General features: G+C 40.6%; 3 protein-coding genes across 3 annotated transcripts in view; all 3 read right to left on the bottom strand.

Annotated features, from left to right (window-relative positions):
- LOC118428115 overlaps positions 1-8,415 on the bottom strand; it is a 13,016-nt gene extending 4,601 nt beyond the window's left edge. Inside the window, exons 1-9 of the mRNA XM_035838090.1 lie at positions 8,208-8,415; positions 7,390-7,689; positions 6,979-7,154; positions 6,316-6,511; positions 5,593-5,739; positions 4,139-4,340; positions 3,462-3,617; positions 2,754-2,849; positions 2,180-2,323 (exon numbers count right to left, since the gene is read on the bottom strand). Of these exons, the coding sequence (XP_035693983.1) occupies positions 2,180-2,323; positions 2,754-2,849; positions 3,462-3,617; positions 4,139-4,340; positions 5,593-5,739; positions 6,316-6,511; positions 6,979-7,154; positions 7,390-7,689; positions 8,208-8,261 (1,471 nt within the window). The 5' untranslated portion in view covers positions 8,262-8,415. The remainder of the gene's footprint in view (positions 1-2,179; positions 2,324-2,753; positions 2,850-3,461; positions 3,618-4,138; positions 4,341-5,592; positions 5,740-6,315; positions 6,512-6,978; positions 7,155-7,389; positions 7,690-8,207) is intronic.
- Positions 8,416-8,617: 202 nt separating this feature from the next.
- LOC118427008 lies at positions 8,618-12,487 on the bottom strand. Its single transcript, XM_035836644.1, has 4 exons — positions 12,438-12,487; positions 11,517-11,629; positions 10,808-11,099; positions 8,618-8,867 (listed from the first exon to the last, which is right to left on the bottom strand). The coding sequence occupies exons 1-4, from the start codon at positions 12,464-12,466 to the stop codon at positions 8,618-8,620; spliced, it is 684 nt and encodes a 227-aa protein (XP_035692537.1). The 5' UTR covers positions 12,467-12,487.
- Positions 12,488-12,489: 2 nt separating this feature from the next.
- LOC118427007 lies at positions 12,490-17,576 on the bottom strand. Its single transcript, XM_035836643.1, has 4 exons — positions 17,482-17,576; positions 14,173-14,323; positions 13,172-13,284; positions 12,490-12,811 (listed from the first exon to the last, which is right to left on the bottom strand). Exons 1-4 carry the CDS (start codon positions 17,544-17,546, stop codon positions 12,490-12,492), a joined length of 651 nt encoding a protein of 216 aa, XP_035692536.1. The 5' UTR covers positions 17,547-17,576.
- Positions 17,577-18,249: the final 673 nt, after the last annotated feature.

Below are 18,249 nucleotides of genomic sequence, written 5' to 3'. Positions count from 1 at the left end.
CCCCCCCCGGGCCCCCATCCGTAATTTCAAAACGGCTTGGTTTACGATCACCAAATTTGGTGGGAATAACGTACTAGTAAAGTGTTACATTTTCTGTAATTGTGGTATCGTTATGACGTAATATGACGTAATTATGACGTCATAATGTCATATTTTGGGCTAAAATCGTCAAACTATGAAATTTGCGCTATACTTAAATGAATTGAACAAAACGATGACTATAAAGGTTATCTTATTGGTGTCTAAGTCTTCCAAGTCTTTTGTTGCCGATGACGACGACACTGACGTCTATATGACAAGCTTGATTTTTCTAAAATACGACTTTTTCCACATATAACCCCAAAAACGAATAGAAATGGACTAAAAATTATCAAGTGATTGTTTTTTGTAAGAAAATAAAAGATTTTTACGGTATTTGAGTAAAAATAACATGTATTTATCGTTGAAAATGACATTGTCCGCCATCTTGGATTTTGACCCATGACGTCATCAAATTAGCATAAATTATGAATATCTAATATGAAATGTAATCTAAAATTACACAGGATGTTAATAATATAAATAAACAAGTTTGATCTAGCAATAAAACTATAAAATCCCATAATTCAAACTGAAATTAGTAAATTTTGGGAAATATGCCTGTCAGAAACCCGTTGCCATGGCAACACGAAAAATTACAAACTGAATTTTTTTCCGCAGAATTGTTGCCAATAATATTTTAGGAAAAGTCACCAAGTTTCGTAGTCCTAGCACACGTCGTTCGCCAGTTATACGACGTCAAAGTTGCCGCGGGCACTTTTAGCCCCCCCCCCCCCCCCCCCCCGTCTAGATAGAGTTAAAACTATTATGTAAAATTACATGAGGAATCTCATATCTAGCCAGTGTCTGATGGAATAAGGGGAAGAAAGGGAACATATGATAATTAATAGTGCATGTGGTGTCATAACGCCTGGTCATTTGCTATAACCACCGGATAAATCCACCGAGTGAGTGAGGGTGGTTTTATGAGGTGGTTATAGCAAATGACCAGACGTTACGTTATGACACCTTATACACTCAGGAATAGACGGATCATCAAAGATATCATCATATAGCATATCCGAACTATCCGACTATTTCGAAAATGTCGGACGAGACAATTGGTCTGACTCATGAATACCCTGTGTCTCGCTCCTTCTGATTGGATCCGGTGCCTGATCATTTAACATTTGTATTTAACACTTTGGTTTAACAGCCGGCTCGCTGCAATTCTGTGTAATGGCGTCATAACCAACATGAAATGGGACCTTCTGATTGGTTGATGTCATGTCAATAAATTTGTAAGCAGTGCACAACGAATGTAGTGGAAAACGAAACACATTAACACGTTGTGAATGTCTCAGATTCGATGACGAAAGAAACAGACTATTCGAGAGTGTCCGAAATCTTGTTATTGCTAAAAAAACGACAAAAATTGCTCTTTCTAATGAGATCATCAAATAAATCCATCGTAAAAATATAGGACGTTTCAAATTCAGGTTAAGAACCCTATTCTGAATACCGTATGTACATTTTTTTTTATAAATCTTTGCATGTTAGAATTTAGATTATTCACTTGAACTAGCTGACAACCAATCACTTCATGTTAGTACGTTACTATTTGATTTTCGCAATTAGCCCCATGGGCATGAATTTTCAATAAAACTATTTATCAACAAGTAATTAATAATGTAAGAAAGCAAAATGCACACTATTTTACACTATACGCTAAAATACAAAGTACCCAATATTATATTCTAAGCAATACAACGTGCCTAACTTTAGTCAGGGACAAAAAAAATCAGGGGTGGTAAGACAGATCTTTGATATTGTATCATAAATTACCTTATATTGTACTTTATATCGATTTAGGAAGTGTCTATACGCATGAGGATTGCATTGCTGGGGTCTAGTGTGGGTTAGTGAGTATCATATTGTCTTATTGGAAAATTATACCCCATTCTGGATTTATGTTCTCTTTAAAAATAAACATGGCTCTCACACAAGATATACGTCTCACTTTATGAAACCATTGGCGCTTTTGTGAGAAACTAAACTCTACAACAGACTAGGAAAAACCAGTGAGGATACCTACCTGACTGTAACCCGAAGGATAGGTCTATATTTCTAAAAAAACAATGAGAACATATTATTAACAAACCTCCGACAGCTTTCTGACCAGGACTGCACCCTTGTAAGCATCTCCCCTCATGTTGATATTTGCATGTGTCACAGTCGCTTGAAGAAGGTCCTGAGCACACCCTTGCCCCTACGTCTCTGACGTCTTTACAAAAGCTGCTGCATTCTGTCAAGAAAGTCATGCTTTAGGGATAAAGAACACACCAAGGCTGCTTTGTTTGAGAAAGTCCTGTTTAAGCAAACCTGACTTGACCACATGGAGATTTGCTGGTGATGATTATTCTTCAGTGATCTGTTTATCCGAGCTAGTTTGCAGTAGTGAAAATGAAATGTCATAAACTATTTTACGACATAGTTGCTATTCGGTATAGATAGGTTGCAATTATATTTCAAACAAGTTTTATTCCAAATAATTCGGCAAAACGCCCATAACAAATCTGAAATCCACTAATTTGCCACGAAATCACTTGAATCAACTTGTGCCTACTTGTAGTTCTAAATGGTTCTGTCCAGGTTGCAACACTATGCATAATTAAGTGTTAGTACCTCACTGTGCCTGTGGTAACGGAAGCATTAAGCCAAGTATGAATACCTACTTCTGCACTCGTTGTTATTGTCAAAGTGGGTCAGAGGACATTCTGTCACACAGTCAACGACACCATTAGGGTGGACCTCTTCCATCTTCTTTATGCCTTATAAACAAAAATAGAACACGACATGTAGAATTCAAAAGACAATATTCTTTCTTCCTTGCAATAACCCCGTGAGCGAAAATGAACCACCTCTTCCCGCTCTGTAACGGAGTTAGTTCCACGTGAGTGTCTTTTGCCTACTTGTGTGTTTATTTTACGTAACTGTAAATTCAAGGATGCTCTCCAAAACTTAAATTCACGGCAGGGTGGATGAACACGTTAACGCAGCCGCGGTGTTGTTTCTTTCGTTCGCGTGTGGGGTTTGTAAATTGTGAATAAGTCGCCGTGCACCCAGCTCAGCTCAAGGGATGTTAAACTTTGTGTCACAATTATGTCACAATTAAAGCGAACGCCGGTCGAATGTTTATATCGGCTGCAGCTAGCCAAATCTCATAGTCGCCCGAGCGTCGACCGTATTTTTTCACTGAAAATGTTCCCCGTCACAAAGTTGACTGGGCTCGGTGTATTACTAAGTATTCCAAAAAGTTATCGTCCTATTTGCCTTATCTTTATAATTGAAGTCTAATCACAAGACGTCAGCAGCAGACGTTGAACCGCCGAAGGAAAATTGAGCCATGAGTAACAAGAAATAACTGCGAACACTTTACTCACATGTGCAGGTTTGTGTGGACACAACTTCCATGTGCTGTGGACACTGTGGAACACATTCAAAGCTGCCGGTTTCCCCCTCTATGTAGGGATAAGACACCTTTAGATGTTTACAGGCGATACAGTCAACTGAAGAGTTTGATCCGCTGGTACGACAACCTGCGAAGAAATACAGATCGCTTTTATTTAAATTTTATTAAAAGATTACGGCTCTTATTGACAAATGTTGACATGTGCATGTGGATATTAGCGCACCAATTCCCTGTGTGTTTTTGGCACATTATTGACAGATTAGCCGAAGAGACTCGGTAGGCGTCACTCCACCGTCAAGGCAATTTATGTAAAGTGCCTTTCCCCCGGTACCTCTACATTCCGAGCACAGCACTCTATCAGTTACGCCAAATACGTGCCAAAATAACACAACGGTAGATGTACAAAAATACGACATACAAAGGTCTCATCTGGGTGTTCTATAAACTAGTATACTCAGTCTACTCACTACACAAGTTCAGTATACGAGACTTCACAAGTTCTGTCATATCTTAACCACGATAATAAGAGAATAAGGTTCTCATTCTTAACCCGCACTGTTGATAATACATGTGAAGCATGGACATCGCTAAGGTCTAGACAAATTTCCAAAGACGACGGTTAAATGAGTTGATGGTGACAAAACTCACCCTCACACTCGGTATGACATTTCTGTTGACACATGCCATTGAGCAACTCAGTCCCTTCTCTGCAGATAATGAAGTCCTTTGGTTGTTTGTCTAGCAACGACAGTCCCATAACCTTGACGGGATACTCTCCACTGCCGAAGGAATAGTATCTAAGGGACGCTAACTCCTTGAATGAAAAACTCAACCACACATGCGGCCGCTCCTGTAAGAAATGATATCTTGATAAATATATATTTGGGCCTGATAAATACAATTTTGTGTGATCAACCGAGATGTAGCTACTTCTAATGATGTTAATGGCTCGTTCTCATTGAAATGTCAAAAATGCTGTCGCCTAATTTTACGACTTGGTATTGAGCAACTTGGTATTGAGCAATTTATAGACAGCATGACTGGTCCCTTTGTTTTTTCCACAATACCTGTAATGTTTTACAAAAGATGCAACACAACATCCATATTGGTTCACGGCTTTGAAGGTTATTACAGCCTCGGGTGGGATTTCAACCCCTAAAAAATGGCTGTCGCCTGAGAAGATACGAAGAATTCAAACAACAGCCCAAAATGGAACAATTCAGTTCCCAAAATGATTGTTCGGCAGATGAAACCAGCTACCCAGTCCCTCTGTCCGATCACGTCAGATCGCTACTATTACTGATCTTGGAGGTTGTGGAAGGAGGTTTATGCCTGTCGCCAAATTCGGTAACAAACGTTACCACCACGAGTACGATGGTTGCCACGGTTATATTATCCACGAATAAGACTAGAAATGACCGTTTTTGTGACGCTTTATAGTTTTTCTGGTTGTCTAAAGAAACAAAAAAGGGTCATTGACTGCCATTTGTATACCACCTTGCTTACAAAATGTTGTACAGAAATGACTGTACTGAAGACTGTCTGACCCGGTGCAAAAATGCTGTCCACTTTTTAAATGTTCCTAGGGACGTCAACTTATGCCTAAATGATGTAGCCAATAATGTTAATCCTTTTGAAGAAAAAGGGTTAAGTTTACTGTTGTAACAAACGTTACCGGTAACGTTTGTTACCTGCCCTGTAATGCATTACCAATGGGACCGAAAATAATAAGTTGCCATTTTTTGGCTATGGTTAAAATAGGAATTTTCCTAAACAACCAGGTAATTTTCACTGAAAATAAAGCCGATTTATTTTTCGACCCAAAAAATGCCATTTTCGACATTTGAATGAGTATAATAGACCTCGCTAGGTAGCAATGAAAGAATAGACTCTTTGTAACTGGGTTTTCAAGACCTGACATGGATCTTTGTTTCATAAAGTTTGCTAAATGAGTGTGTGTAAATAAAATAAGATTCCGTGACTGTGTGTGTGTGTGTGTGTGTGCGCGCGCGCGTGTGTGTAGATGTTTGTCCGTGTGTGTGTTTGTATGTATGTGTGTTTATGTGTATGTGTGGGTGTGTCTTTACAACAGGCATACGAACCTCATTATCAGGCGTTTTGCCGTACTGGATGGCCGTGATCGTCTTCTCCACGTCTTCAGTCACACAAACAAAGTAAGACTGGTACAGGGTCGTAGACCCCAGACCACCTGCGTTGTAATTTAGCTGTGTTGTTTGGAGCCTCGTGCCCTGAAGATACAGACCGCACAATCAGTCCTGTTTTACATTGCATCTCTGCACAGTCTTCACTATATATGGTAAATTCCATTGCACTGTCCAGCGGTTCCCGTGGCAAGGTGAACCAAAGGGCAACACTGATAGTGATAGGTTAGAGTGTTAACGTCATAAGCAGTTTTGTTAATAAAAAGGATCTAGATAAGCTGTTTTGCAAATGTGATCATTACTCATATTTGATCGTAACAATAACAGCGGCTGAAAAAAAATAATATTGTCGATAGCTCGAGGTTTGTTATGACTTATGAATCTCGTATTTGGTTTGGCCTTACCAGGCAAAATATTGAGTCCCCTAACGATTTTCGGTATCATTACAGTGTTGTTATTTTTTTTTTTTACTTTGTACCCTTCCTTTTGAACATGCCATCAATTATGGTCATTTCTGTTGTAGACAGCTTTGAGGACGAGGACGTATTTGTGACCTCCAGCATTATTTTCTTACCTGTCGTATTTTTATTGAAGACCTTGAAGCAGGTTATGATTGTAAAATGCTGCCTCACGATTTGACTTAGAATTCATAACTGTGCTGACCTTATACAATGCTACTCCCTCCGGGGAGATCTGTATGTATGTCCATGTCTCATGGTTCTGCGGGATGCTGGCGAACACAACAAAGATGTCGCCTTCTGACGCTGCAGTGAAGTGGATGCACTTCCCTCCATTGGTCGGGTCAAAACGATGCGCATTGGACCAATGAACGTTACAAGGAACGTCTCCGGTTGTAGACCTGGGCATTTTGAAAACCCACAAACGAGGACATGTCAATTTCTACACACACAAATAAGAACTAGGAAAGCAATATCTATGTCTTGATCCAAATCAACTCGTGTCAATGTTCGTTCTACCAATTGCAATTGCATCTCGAGCCAGTTGAGTTCACTGAAGAGCTACCTTTCCACTGGCCGTCACAGAGAATACATGCACATTATACAGCATCTACAGGTTCATTGTATGGGGAAATTTCCGCAGCTCTTTCCGACAGGCACAGTAGACAGTTGACTATGGCTTAACGTCGACTCTTTTTCTTACAGTGCATTTAACGGAACAACACAGACGAGATTCAAACCCATGCCCTCTTCGTTCAAAGGCAGGACCATTCACCACTCGTCTGTGCACGTTAATTGTTGAATGTGTTTTTTTTCTTCTGAGGCGAGCAAATATCAGGTCACTTACGACATGATTTGTTTTACTTACGGTTTCTTGCTCAGTTGGTCCAATAGTTTTTTATACTCAGCTCTGGCGACCCTGCGACCTTTGATCCACTCGGGTAGGTCTGGAACAAGAGGAACAGATGCCTCGAAATCTTCATTCGTCACGGTGAAGACACCCATGTTGTCATCGTAGGTCATGACGAGACCCTGTACGCTCACCTGCAAGGTAATAACATGAGGATTATGTAAAACATTTCAACAAAAAATTTCATTCATAGAGTATTGCCCTCGCCATTCCACTTTAAGGTCATGTATCCTGAGCAATCCAGTAGTCGTTCTGTATATCATATCGTCATTTTGTGATGATAATAAGTTAAGCTTCATTCTGAAATGTCGTATTGGACCTGTAGGTGACTAAAATGTCCTAGATGACGCTGCGTTTTTGTTATTCTACCTTTTTCGCTTGGATTTCTCCGCTTCCTCCGTTTTTGTAGCCGTCATACAAATGCGGTACATCTCCTCTCCTTAAGGAAAACCACATGTGACTCACGAACTTCAGCTCCAGCACGTCTTGAGCGTGCAGGATACCGGGGATGGCGTACGGCATGTCGAAGATGACGGTAAATTCATTTCCCCCAATCATCTCATCCCAGGTAGGAACCCCGTTCTTGCTTCCCTGGAGATATGCTAACATAGCGGTTTCACAACCTGCCTCTCCGGCCGGCAGGAGGAAGTCTGAGCTCAGGAGTCGACCCTTCCGATAAGAACAACCGTGATCAACATTAATATAGATGGAATAGACGATAAACAGCACATTCGAGCAGAATATAGTTATACAACAGAGAGAGCGAGAAAAGGCTGAACTTTCAAGACTGATAGAACCTATGTTTCCCTGCTTCATACACCTAAGTAATACAAATTCATATTTCTAATACATTTAGACAAATCTTTTATTATAAAGCAAAAAAGCTGTTCCTTCATTTTCACCATCACAAATGATCAAATTCACGTAATAGAATAGAACTCCAATGTTGAAATGGTTTGAATGGTTTATATGTCATGTATCTGTCAACAATACTTTTGTTGAGACCTGTACTTAACCCAGTTGGTTTATACATACAATTAATGTCCCATTTATCTATGTAACAACGTTCATGTGGGGACACCAAAACAGTTTCGGCTCTAATAATCAGTCCAAAAACATGCCTCTAAAGTAAAATTGCGCAAGTTTGTGCTGTTTTCCTGCTAACTCAAAGAACTTTAATTTCTTACCTCTTCCAGGTACACCGTTACAGCACGTGCAAGAGCTAGCCTCCTCTTGGTCATGCTGTCTTCAAGGTGTTTGCGGTTTGCAAAGTTACAATACCGAATTTCAGAGGCTGTTACATTGTCACTTTCGTCAGTGTTTGTTGTGTTACCATCGACATGTTTTGTGGTCGTTAGTGTGTAGTATTTTCGTCCTGTGTCCTCCTCTATGCTTAAATCCCCAGCAAGAACAAAAGTAGAAAACCCTTTTCATCAAACATATCAAGCAACAAAATACCGCCCAACGAATTGAATCTGAAAATTTGCATACTTGACAAAGTTTTATTTAGATACCATGTTGTACGAAACAGTACACGTTTTCGATAGAGTAAGTAAACCTTGTTGTTAAATCTTACAACACATTTGCTCCCGAGAACTTACGTTTTGCCAAGGCAGCCAAAGTCAACTCGATCTCCCTTTGGGAAGAGCGAGTCAAACGGGATATCTAGTAGGTCTGAAACCGGTCTCAACACAAAAGAGAAGGGTTTGGGGTAGTCCTTGATAGAATCTAACCAGTCCTTCAGCTCCGTTGTTAGGGCTGTCGTGTACATCTCCGTGATGGCCGCGGCAATCTGCTGGTCTCCGCCTTGAACCGACAGTACCTCGTTGCTGTACTGTTGGGATGATCTGGTTGGTAAAAATAAAATGCGTCTTCGTGATGAGATGCTTTTCATGCAAATGAAGGCCTAATATACCAAGGCATATTTTACCAAATGTACAAATTTCAGTTTTAATAATGAGGTTATAAGGTTTTATTGCTGAACCACACTTGTTTATAATTATATCATTATTAAGATCCTATGTAATTTCATGTTTAATTTTTTTATGATTAGATATTAATAATTTTTGGATTACTCTCTGTACTCTATCCATCTGGGCACTGCAACAATAAAATAAAATCACAACAGATGGCAGGATGTGATTCACATATCAACTGACTCAAGTTTTGAACAAAAATCCCTCCACTAGATTTTCAAGAACACCGTTCCAGACAGAAGGGGAATGACCCAGATAGTTGCTGCAAACGTAAAACCCACTACAGTACCATTCACAATATGCTTTCACACAAGAGCTCGGGCATTGAATGGGTCAGTTAACAAATGAAATAATAGTGTGTCTCAGTCTCTCAGAGTCAGACATTGACTCAGATACAACTTGTACAAACCTACAGATGCTATACTGGTTTCTTCGACTACCAAATATATGCCATAATTGTAAGACATACTAGTATTTCTAGACCGTGCCGTTTAAAAAGCATTGAATGGTTTTAAGTTTCAAATCCTTTTTTCGGACGGTCCGCAAAGATCAGCCCCTGTCAAGCTTCATATCGTACATTTGCAACTTGTTAAATGTCCTCCCCACAGCTTTTGATAGTTGTGTGTCTAAAACGTACAATTATGGCATGTATTTGGTAGTCGAAGAATCCAGCTCTGTGGACTCTGTAGGTTTGTACAAATTGTATCTGAGATAGGGCTGTTCAGCCACATGAGAGCCTGCAGACCTTCCAGAACTTCCCTTACATCCTCGACCACGGGGAAAGAGCCATGGGTGAGATCTAAGTCATTTTCTGACTCTGAGAGACTGAGACACACTATTCTTTGTAAGCTGACTTGTGAATACGTGCATCTATACTTCAATTCTTTATCTGCTCAAGACTTTTCTCTTATGTACATTTCAAAAGTGTTTTGAAGAGAAACTGCAATACTTGCTACACTGTCTTGGCCTGCCTCCACCGATGTGAACACCATGGTTGGTGGGACCAGACTGGGCATTATTTATTTACATTAACTGAATCTATGGGGTGTTTTTATAGTACAACCTTAGTCTTTAAACGCAGCTTTATATAAAGGCCCGCCTTGACATCTATATTTTGATCATGGGGAAGCCTTAACACAGAGCCACAAAACGAGGAGTGATCAATAAGTCATCGGCCTCACTCAGAAATAATAAGCACAACTCAGACTTCGAGGCATAGATCTAATATGAATGTGTACCAAAATTCAAATTATTGTGATCATTACTTTGCAGGCGACACCCAGTAACGTTAAGTAAGGGAGAAAGGAAAAAAACGTGGACAATTGAGCTGCGCCCACTTCTTTCTGCTTGAAATAGGAAGAGAATCACCATCAAACATTTTGACAATGTCTTTTGTTAATGACAAAGAATTTGCGGCATGGGAAACTCGACCCACCCATGTCTGATCACAATTGACCCTTGTTTTTCTCGCCACTTACCTTCTGATTTGCAGAAAACGAAAGTCTGTTAAGTAATGACTGCAATGATTTGAACTTTTGAGGATATTGATAAAAGGCTTCATACTACGAAGTTGTGCCTCAAAATCTAAGTCGTGCTTATCATTTCTGGGTGAGGCCGAAAACTTATTTATCACCCCTCGTACATGGCCAATGATCATGTGAACCAAGACTTCAAATAAAGTCAAATGCATGCCAAACACAATGTACTATAAAGACTAAAAGTACAAGTAGTACTTATAGATTATCTGATGCTTGGATACATTTTACGCAAATTGATTTTCTTCTGAAATTCATTATATTTACTGAACTTACGCCTGTTTTTCCTGATTCCTGTTTGTCTGTGATGTAGATCCAGACTCTGCTGTTCCGGCGGATTGTTGTGACTCCTCCTTCGTCTCATGTTGATGCCACCAGCTACCAGACTTGGTTTGTGACGCCTGAGCTGAGAAGGTGCTCATGGTCATCTTCCAGTCGGATTCGGCTGCATTGGCGAATTCAGACATCGTCAGGTCCTTAGTAGCTTCTTTTGTCTTGATGATCTTCAGTTGACCTCCGAATTTGGCTGACTTGATGTAGTGCGTTCCCCATCGTAGGTAGAAATTTTCTGATATTGTGGGACACAAACACATTGCATTCCATCATATAGACAACATTTCGGCTTAAAACTAAACATAAGACGCAGAAAGTTAAATCACAAAACGTAAGAAAGCTGTACTAAAAAACTGGAAAGATCTAGAAACCGGTCAGACGATTCGGGTGATTTATTCAATACCAGCTTTTACAAGTCAGCCGGTTTATATCCAAAATCTATCTTGTTGCTTGAGTAACTGATACCTTCTGCATCATATTAAGTAGATGTCTAAAGTCTCTAAACTTAATCGACATATTAGCAAAAATCTACAAAGTAGATTTCTAGCTGTTCTTTAAGTACGTAAAAGACATTTTGTAACGCTACTTGAATCGGAGCATTTCCTGCCGTGGTTCAATAACTCCCAGTGAAATAGACTTCTTGTTTACTTACGGAAGATGATTTCTGCTCCAGGAGAAAAGTAGGATTCAGGCAGTAAAGTGAAGTCTCGCAGGAACCCCACATTCAGCTGATCTGGCGTCACGTCGTCCATGAAGATCTCATATCTTATAACAGATTCATGAAAATAGTTATTCTGTTCAAGACTTTTGTATAGCTCTCGGTATATCCTTCGCGCCCTACGGGCTATGCCTTTTGTTTACATGTTATATAGGTTTGAGCAACCTAACAGCTTGTTATGGTATTGCAGGGACGTTTTTGTTTAAATTTGTAAAAAGAGGATAACAAAACATGGACAGAATGAGTAGTTGTGCTTTTAGCCTATAGTTAGCTTTAATGGCTGTTTGCATCACTTGATAGCAATGATGCAAATCAGGATCTAATATACATAATTCATGAGAACAATGTATAAGTAAAATGCGTTCCAGGACAGGACTATTCAAACATGTGACATATGAGAGCGAGAATGAGAGGGACATCGACATGTATAAACTGTGCAAATGAAAACGTGATTTGTGTATCGAATAAAAGATGGATTGATAGATTTTCAGTCATACGAAACTTCATGAAAGTACATGTGAGAATAGATAAACATTGATTATTAATATCAGGGCCGTATTTGCATTGTTGATGAGGACATGCTTGAATAGCCTTTTTTTGTGATGGTAAGACTTTATTACTTTGAACAATTTCTCTTATTTGAGTAGGATTCAAATGAAGACCATGTTTGCATTATTAGTGCTTTCAATGCTTTGAATCTCATTTGCTCTGAATATGTTGGATGCTTACACCAAAAGCTGTACGGAAATCATGGAATTTTTTACCAAAGCCCAGATTACTCAATGTGATACATGAGCTCAATGTCGGACAAAATGTCCTAGATCATTATTGTTTTCACATAGGAATCTTCCCTACCTGAAAATGTTCATCTCCAACATAGCCATAAAAAGTTGTGTCTGTTGTTCAGTCAGAAAAGTTGTGTCTGTTGTTCAGTCAGCTGAGCGCCAGCAGAGGAGGCGGCATTGGCCGTCGATGATTGGCTGGATGTGCCTCTTTGACTGGCTCCTCCTCCCCCCGCTGACCAACCAATGCCAAATGCTCCGCTCCATGCCCCGTGTCCTGACGCCTTGTTGATTTCTTCCTGGAACATGGCCTTTGCAGATGTGATGGCCGATTTTTCCTCCAAGTATTGCCTGTATTCTTCTGTTGAGCTGAAGGTGAATGACTCCACATTGGTGTCATATATGCCTTGCACAGTCATGGAATCCGGTACCTCATGATCGCCGTATCTGCACAAAATGATTCAGCTAGAAATACTTGCTTGTCTTACTTGTCATACAGTGCAACTGTAGCACAATAAAGTTTCTCTGTCTCTATTTTGGTACAAACGTCTCCTGACAAATAAGATACTCCTATGTTGACATCAGTTGAGCTGCCGCGGTTTCAAATGACATGTTTCATTTGGGCATTAAACGGCGACAAAGAAGCTAAATACTGTTATTCAACAGTTATATGCGATGAAATTTTGATGTATACTTAAAATTAGAAGATATATAAAAGGAACCCATTTGATTTTAAGCTGTCTACTCGAAAAAAAGAGGCAACCTTCGAAGCCTATTGAAATTAGTTTGCAAGTTCTCTGGCCTTACGTTTGCAGATTGCTGCAGGATCGCTGAATGACGCTTTTTTTCCTGGATTCTGCTGAGTACACGCCCCTCCCGTCAAAGCCAACGCCGAGGTAGGTCGCACCATCTATCAAGTTCTAGACATATTGGATGTATTAGAAAAATCATGGTAAGCTACATGCAGTAAAGTGCTCCCCATAAAATATGTCTGAAAGTAATTCATGAATAATTTCAACAGGATTGAAAATCACTAAATAACAAGGTTCATTATTCACAATGGCAATCTACACACAATAAACGGTCGATGTTTTGGTGACCATCTGTCCCCTTCCTCGGTGAAATTCCGATTTGTACAATTGTGCAATTGTGATTTTTCCTACAGCTGGGTGTCACTGATGATAATGCAGTCTCAAACTTAAAGAATTGTCAAACATGCGGTTCCAAACGGAGCAGACGGTCACGTCGGCTCTTGATTGCACCAAGGACGTTACATAGACCCGAGTTATGAATAAAAAAAACTTGTTATCCAGTGGCTAAGATTTGTTTACTGTGACTTGTACAAATATTCGTTTGTATACAGACATAATCACCGCCGTTTTTGAACTGTGCTCAATTATACATTCTGTCATCCATTTCTCTTTCCTTCATACCCGACCATTTAAATAGACCACAGGGACAACTTGTGCATGACGGTGCAATTTCATATATGTCTAAGCGTACATCCAGTCAATCACTGATCGTAAAAATAAAATTCGCTCGTTATGATAGGCAGTTCCCATCTGCCAATGTTACCATAGAATGATTTAAATAATAAGGGTTGGATATAAGGAAAGTTTGCCATTCCCTAATGTCTCCCTAATATGCACGTTACAGAATCTGAATCACGGATAGAAATAGCACAAGTTATGGCGGAGTCACATTTCCAAACCGTTGCAGCTTACGCACCAAGCTTAAGTATGATACACATGACAACCAAACAAGAAAAATGCGGGATGCTTTCTTTATACGTAGTAGTGAAGCCTTACGGGGCAGTCTGATTTCGGTATCTTGGCCTGAAAACATGGATCCCCATTCTTATAGCCGGTCCCGAAGCAGCCGTTCATCAGAACTGGTCCCAGTCCGGCTGGGTAGGTGAAGGCTGCTGCCTGTCCACCGGAGCTGCCCTTGTCTTCATCACTAGTTTTAGTAAACAAAATAAACAACGTCCATAGATGACAACATACTTTAAGTAGGTGAGTACCTGTCTAAAATTACGAAAGGTGGATCATGTTGCCCTTTTTTTAAATTTATTCAACAACAAAGTACAAAACAGGACAGAGAGGTGATGCAGAATGCTAATATTAACATCACCTCTCAAAAAAAGATAACAACTGACAAGAGCAAATAAAACTAGAAAGGCCGACATTTGCTTCAGAGCAAATACAGCATATTTCAGCCATCTCTCTCCCCATGCAACAATAGAATATTCCAAAATCACCAATGTGCAAACATGGAACACTTCTGTTTAAAAGTCACTTCTACTAATGACACTTTAGCCCAAAAATGAATCTTACAAAATTCCCAGTGCAAGAATGGACTCTTCCAGTGCACCCCATGTGAATTTGCACAATAGACCAGTCCAGAAATACTCCGACTGAAAACATGGCCAATTCATTAATTAAGCAACCCAGTTCAAAGTTGAATTAAGCAAAAAGGCATAAAAAGGTAAAATAGACCAGTCCAAGAACACTTCCGCTAAAAATGGAATAATGAATCATCACCCGTCTAAAACTGAATTTGAAAACATCCCCCTCCGTGAACAATGGACTTTACTTGCGATGCCCCTATGTAAAGTGGTGAAGTCCAAAAATACATTCGCTAAAATTTGACTTAGACGTAATCAGCAAAGTCCCAAAATTGGATTTAACCCCCCCACCCACCATGTAAGTATAGACTCTTCCAGCACACCCTATATAAAATTGCAAAATAGACCAGTAAAAAAATAAGCACACTGAAACACTTTAACATAATCACCAAAGTCCAAAAACTAATTAAAAAGAAAATGCCCCCCTCCGTGCAAGAATGGACTCTTCCATTACACCCCATATAAAATTGCAAAATAGACCAGTTCAAAAATACTCCCACTGAGAGACTTTATATAATCAGCAGTCCAAAGATGAATCAAAATATTTTAACAAAAACGCCCCTGCATTTCCAGAGCAGGCTACTCTGTGTAACTCAAACTCCGCTGACTGGGGCTGTAACTGGCTCCTTCCTCTCCTCCAGGGGGACGGCAGTTATAAGCGCAGTATAATCAGGCTATTGGATGACCCAAAGCGTACATCAAAAGCTATGCGTCAGAGAGAAATCGATACTACAGATTGTTACATCCCAAAAGTGCTTCTATCCCAAAAGCGCTTTTCGGATGGAGCGCATTTGGGATAGACCTGCATCCCAGATGCCCTTCTATCCCAAAAGCGCGTCTGGGATGGCGGTCATCCCAGGGATAGCACAGGGCGTACGGGGGAATGTAGTAATCACTTCCGTAGTTGCGATAGAAGATCGTTGCCCATACTTACACTAATTCAACACAGTTTGCACAAACCCAACCATTTTGGGGGACTCCACGAGCCAGTTTAACCCTCACATAATCGGCAGTAATCTAAGTTCAACGTTTGCATAAAAAAGACTGGCTTTCGGAGTAGAGCGCGTTTGGGAAAGGCATGCATCACAGATGTGCTTCTATCCCAAAGCACATTTGGGATAGCACAGCTTGTCCATGACGGAAGATCCCCAAACAGGAAGTCCTTTTGCAGTACCAAGGTCGTCGCAAGGAGACCCAAAATGTAAGCAGACCGTGGGGTCATCAACGCTTACCCACGTACCACGTATCTTTACAAACGCTCAAAACGTCCGTTAACAAGCACGTCCATCAAAACTATACATTACTTTTCATGGAGATGGCGTTTTCCGTAAGTCTACCTTCACTTCAGTCTGCCATCCCAAGAATGCAGTGACTATTCATTTAGTTGTAAGTCTTGCAGTTTTTAAGTAAAAAAGGTCATTACAGTCTCATGACTTGAAGATTTGATACAAACCTGTCATCCCTGTATTTGTACTTATGGCGAATTTCCCAGTCTGGCGGTGCATACATGTTACCCATCGTGTAGTCAATACACCAACCTGTCATCCTTGTACTTGTACTTATGGCGGATCTGACAACCTGGCGGTGCATACATGTTACCCATCGTGTAGTCAATACACCAACCTGTCATCCTTGTACTTGTACTTATGGCGGATCTCCCAGCCTGGTGGTGCATACATGTTACCCATCGTGTAGTGAATACACCAACCTGTCATCCTTGTACTTGTACTTATGGCGGATCTCCCAGCCTGGTGGTGCATACATGTTACCCATCGTGTAGTCAATACACCAACCTGTCATCCTTGTACTTGTACTTATGTCGGATCACCCAGCCTGGCGGTGCATACATGTTACCCATCGTGTAGTCAATACACCAACCTGTCATCCTTGACTTGTACTTATGGCGGATCACCCAGTGGTGCATACATGTTACCCATCGTGTAGTGAATACACCAACCTGCCATCCTTGTACTTGTACTTATGGTGGATATCCCAGCCTGGTGGTGCATACATGTTACCCATCGTGTAGTGAATACACCAACCTGTCATCCTTGTACTTGTACTTATGCCGAATCTCCCAGCCTGGTGGTGCATACATGTTACCCATCGTGTAGTGAATACACCAACCTGTCATCCTTGTACTTGTACTTATGTCGGATCTCCCAACCTGGTGGTGCATACATGTTCCTCATCGTGTAGTGAATACACCAACCTGTCATCCTTGTACTTGTACTTATGTCGGATCTCTCAGCCTGGTGGTGCATACATGTTACCCATCGTGTAGTGAATACACCAACCTGCCATCCTTGTACTTATGTCGGATCTCACAACCTGGTGGTGCATACATGTTACCCATCGTGTAGTGAATACACCAACCTGCCATCCTTGTACTTATGTCGAATCTCCCAGCCTGGTGGTGCATACATGTTACCCATCGTGTAGTCAATACACCAACCTGTCATCCTTGTACTTGTACTTATGGCGGATCTCCCAACCTGGTGGTGCATACATGTTACCCATCGTGTAGTGAATACACCAACCTGCCATCCTTGTACTTGTACTTATGCCGAATCTCCCAGCCTGGTGGTGCATACATGTTACCCATCGTGTAGTGAATACACCAACCTGTCATCCTTGTACTTGTACTTATGTCGGATCTCCCAGCCTGGTGGTGCATACATGTTACCCATCGTGTAGTTAATACACCAACCTGTCATCCTTGTACTTGTACTTATGGCGGATCTCCCAACCTGGTGGTGCATACATGTTACCCATAGTAGCTCCTGGCCTGGGGACGAGCTGAACGTCCGCCTAGTGTACAGAAAGATATTTGATGTAAGAAATGTGCTAGAAAATGTTCCAACAATTACAGTTAAGTTCTTATATTCAAGATATTCTGAATATCAACATGTTTGTCGTACATTATTCCATATCCTATATTCCGCAAAGCTTCAAAGGCCGACTCACTAGCAGACTTACGTTTCTCAGCTGTTTTGAGTATCTTTAACTACCACGAGAATATGTCCATTTCTATACGCTCCAAATGTGTGCTTTCAAACCGGCAGGGGTATATCACTGCATCAGTGATTCGGTGCATTTTGACACTTGAAATTGGGCTCTTTTTTTAGAAAATTAAAGAAAAATTGCATCCAGAAAGATGGCACAAACGGGCAAGAAATGGCGGCAGCTCCAGACCCTTGTAATTTAACTATGCCTTTTGTAGGCTTCTCGCAATTCAGCTCTGGCTGCGAAGAGAGAGTAGTCGGTCCACCCATATAAAAGATATGGATGGATGCCTGCTATCTCTGTCTAGCTACTCTCCAAGCAGAGATTAGGCTCCGGCTGTTTTTTTAACGTTTTTTTAGTCGTTTTTATCGGGCTTTCTATTTTGTCATTTTTCTTGAAGTATGCCAGCCAAAGGTATTGACACATCAAGATAAAATACAAAATAGAAAGCCCGATAAAAACGACTAAAAAA

The sequence above is a fragment of the Branchiostoma floridae genome, chromosome 12 (assembly GCF_000003815.2).
Source record: "Branchiostoma floridae strain S238N-H82 chromosome 12, Bfl_VNyyK, whole genome shotgun sequence".
NCBI classification, from domain to species: Eukaryota; Metazoa; Chordata; class Leptocardii; order Amphioxiformes; family Branchiostomatidae; genus Branchiostoma; species Branchiostoma floridae.
The sequence above is the reverse complement of the archived record's forward strand: the minus strand, read 5'-3'. Positions and strand labels throughout refer to the sequence as shown.

Coding starts and splice junctions, on each gene's coding strand:
- LOC118427008 (XM_035836644.1), bottom strand. CDS start 12,466: ATGGCTATGTTGGAGATGAACATTTTCAG. Junction 11,630..12,437: donor TTGGAGATGAACATTTTCAG/GTAGGGAAGATT, acceptor ATCTGTTATAAG/ATATGAGATCTTCATGGACG. Junction 8,868..10,807: donor AGGAATCAGGAAAAACAGGC/GTAAGTTCAGTA, acceptor TTTACCAACCAG/ATCATCCCAACAGTACAGCA.
- LOC118427007 (XM_035836643.1), bottom strand. CDS start 17,546: ATGGGTAACATGTATGCACCACCAGGTTGGGAGATCCGCCATAAGTAC. Junction 14,324..17,481: donor TACAAGTACAAGGATGACAG/GTTGGTGTATTA, acceptor TACTAAAACTAG/TGATGAAGACAAGGGCAGCT. Junction 13,285..14,172: donor TACCGAAATCAGACTGCCCC/GTAAGGCTTCAC, acceptor CAATATGTCTAG/AACTTGATAGATGGTGCGAC.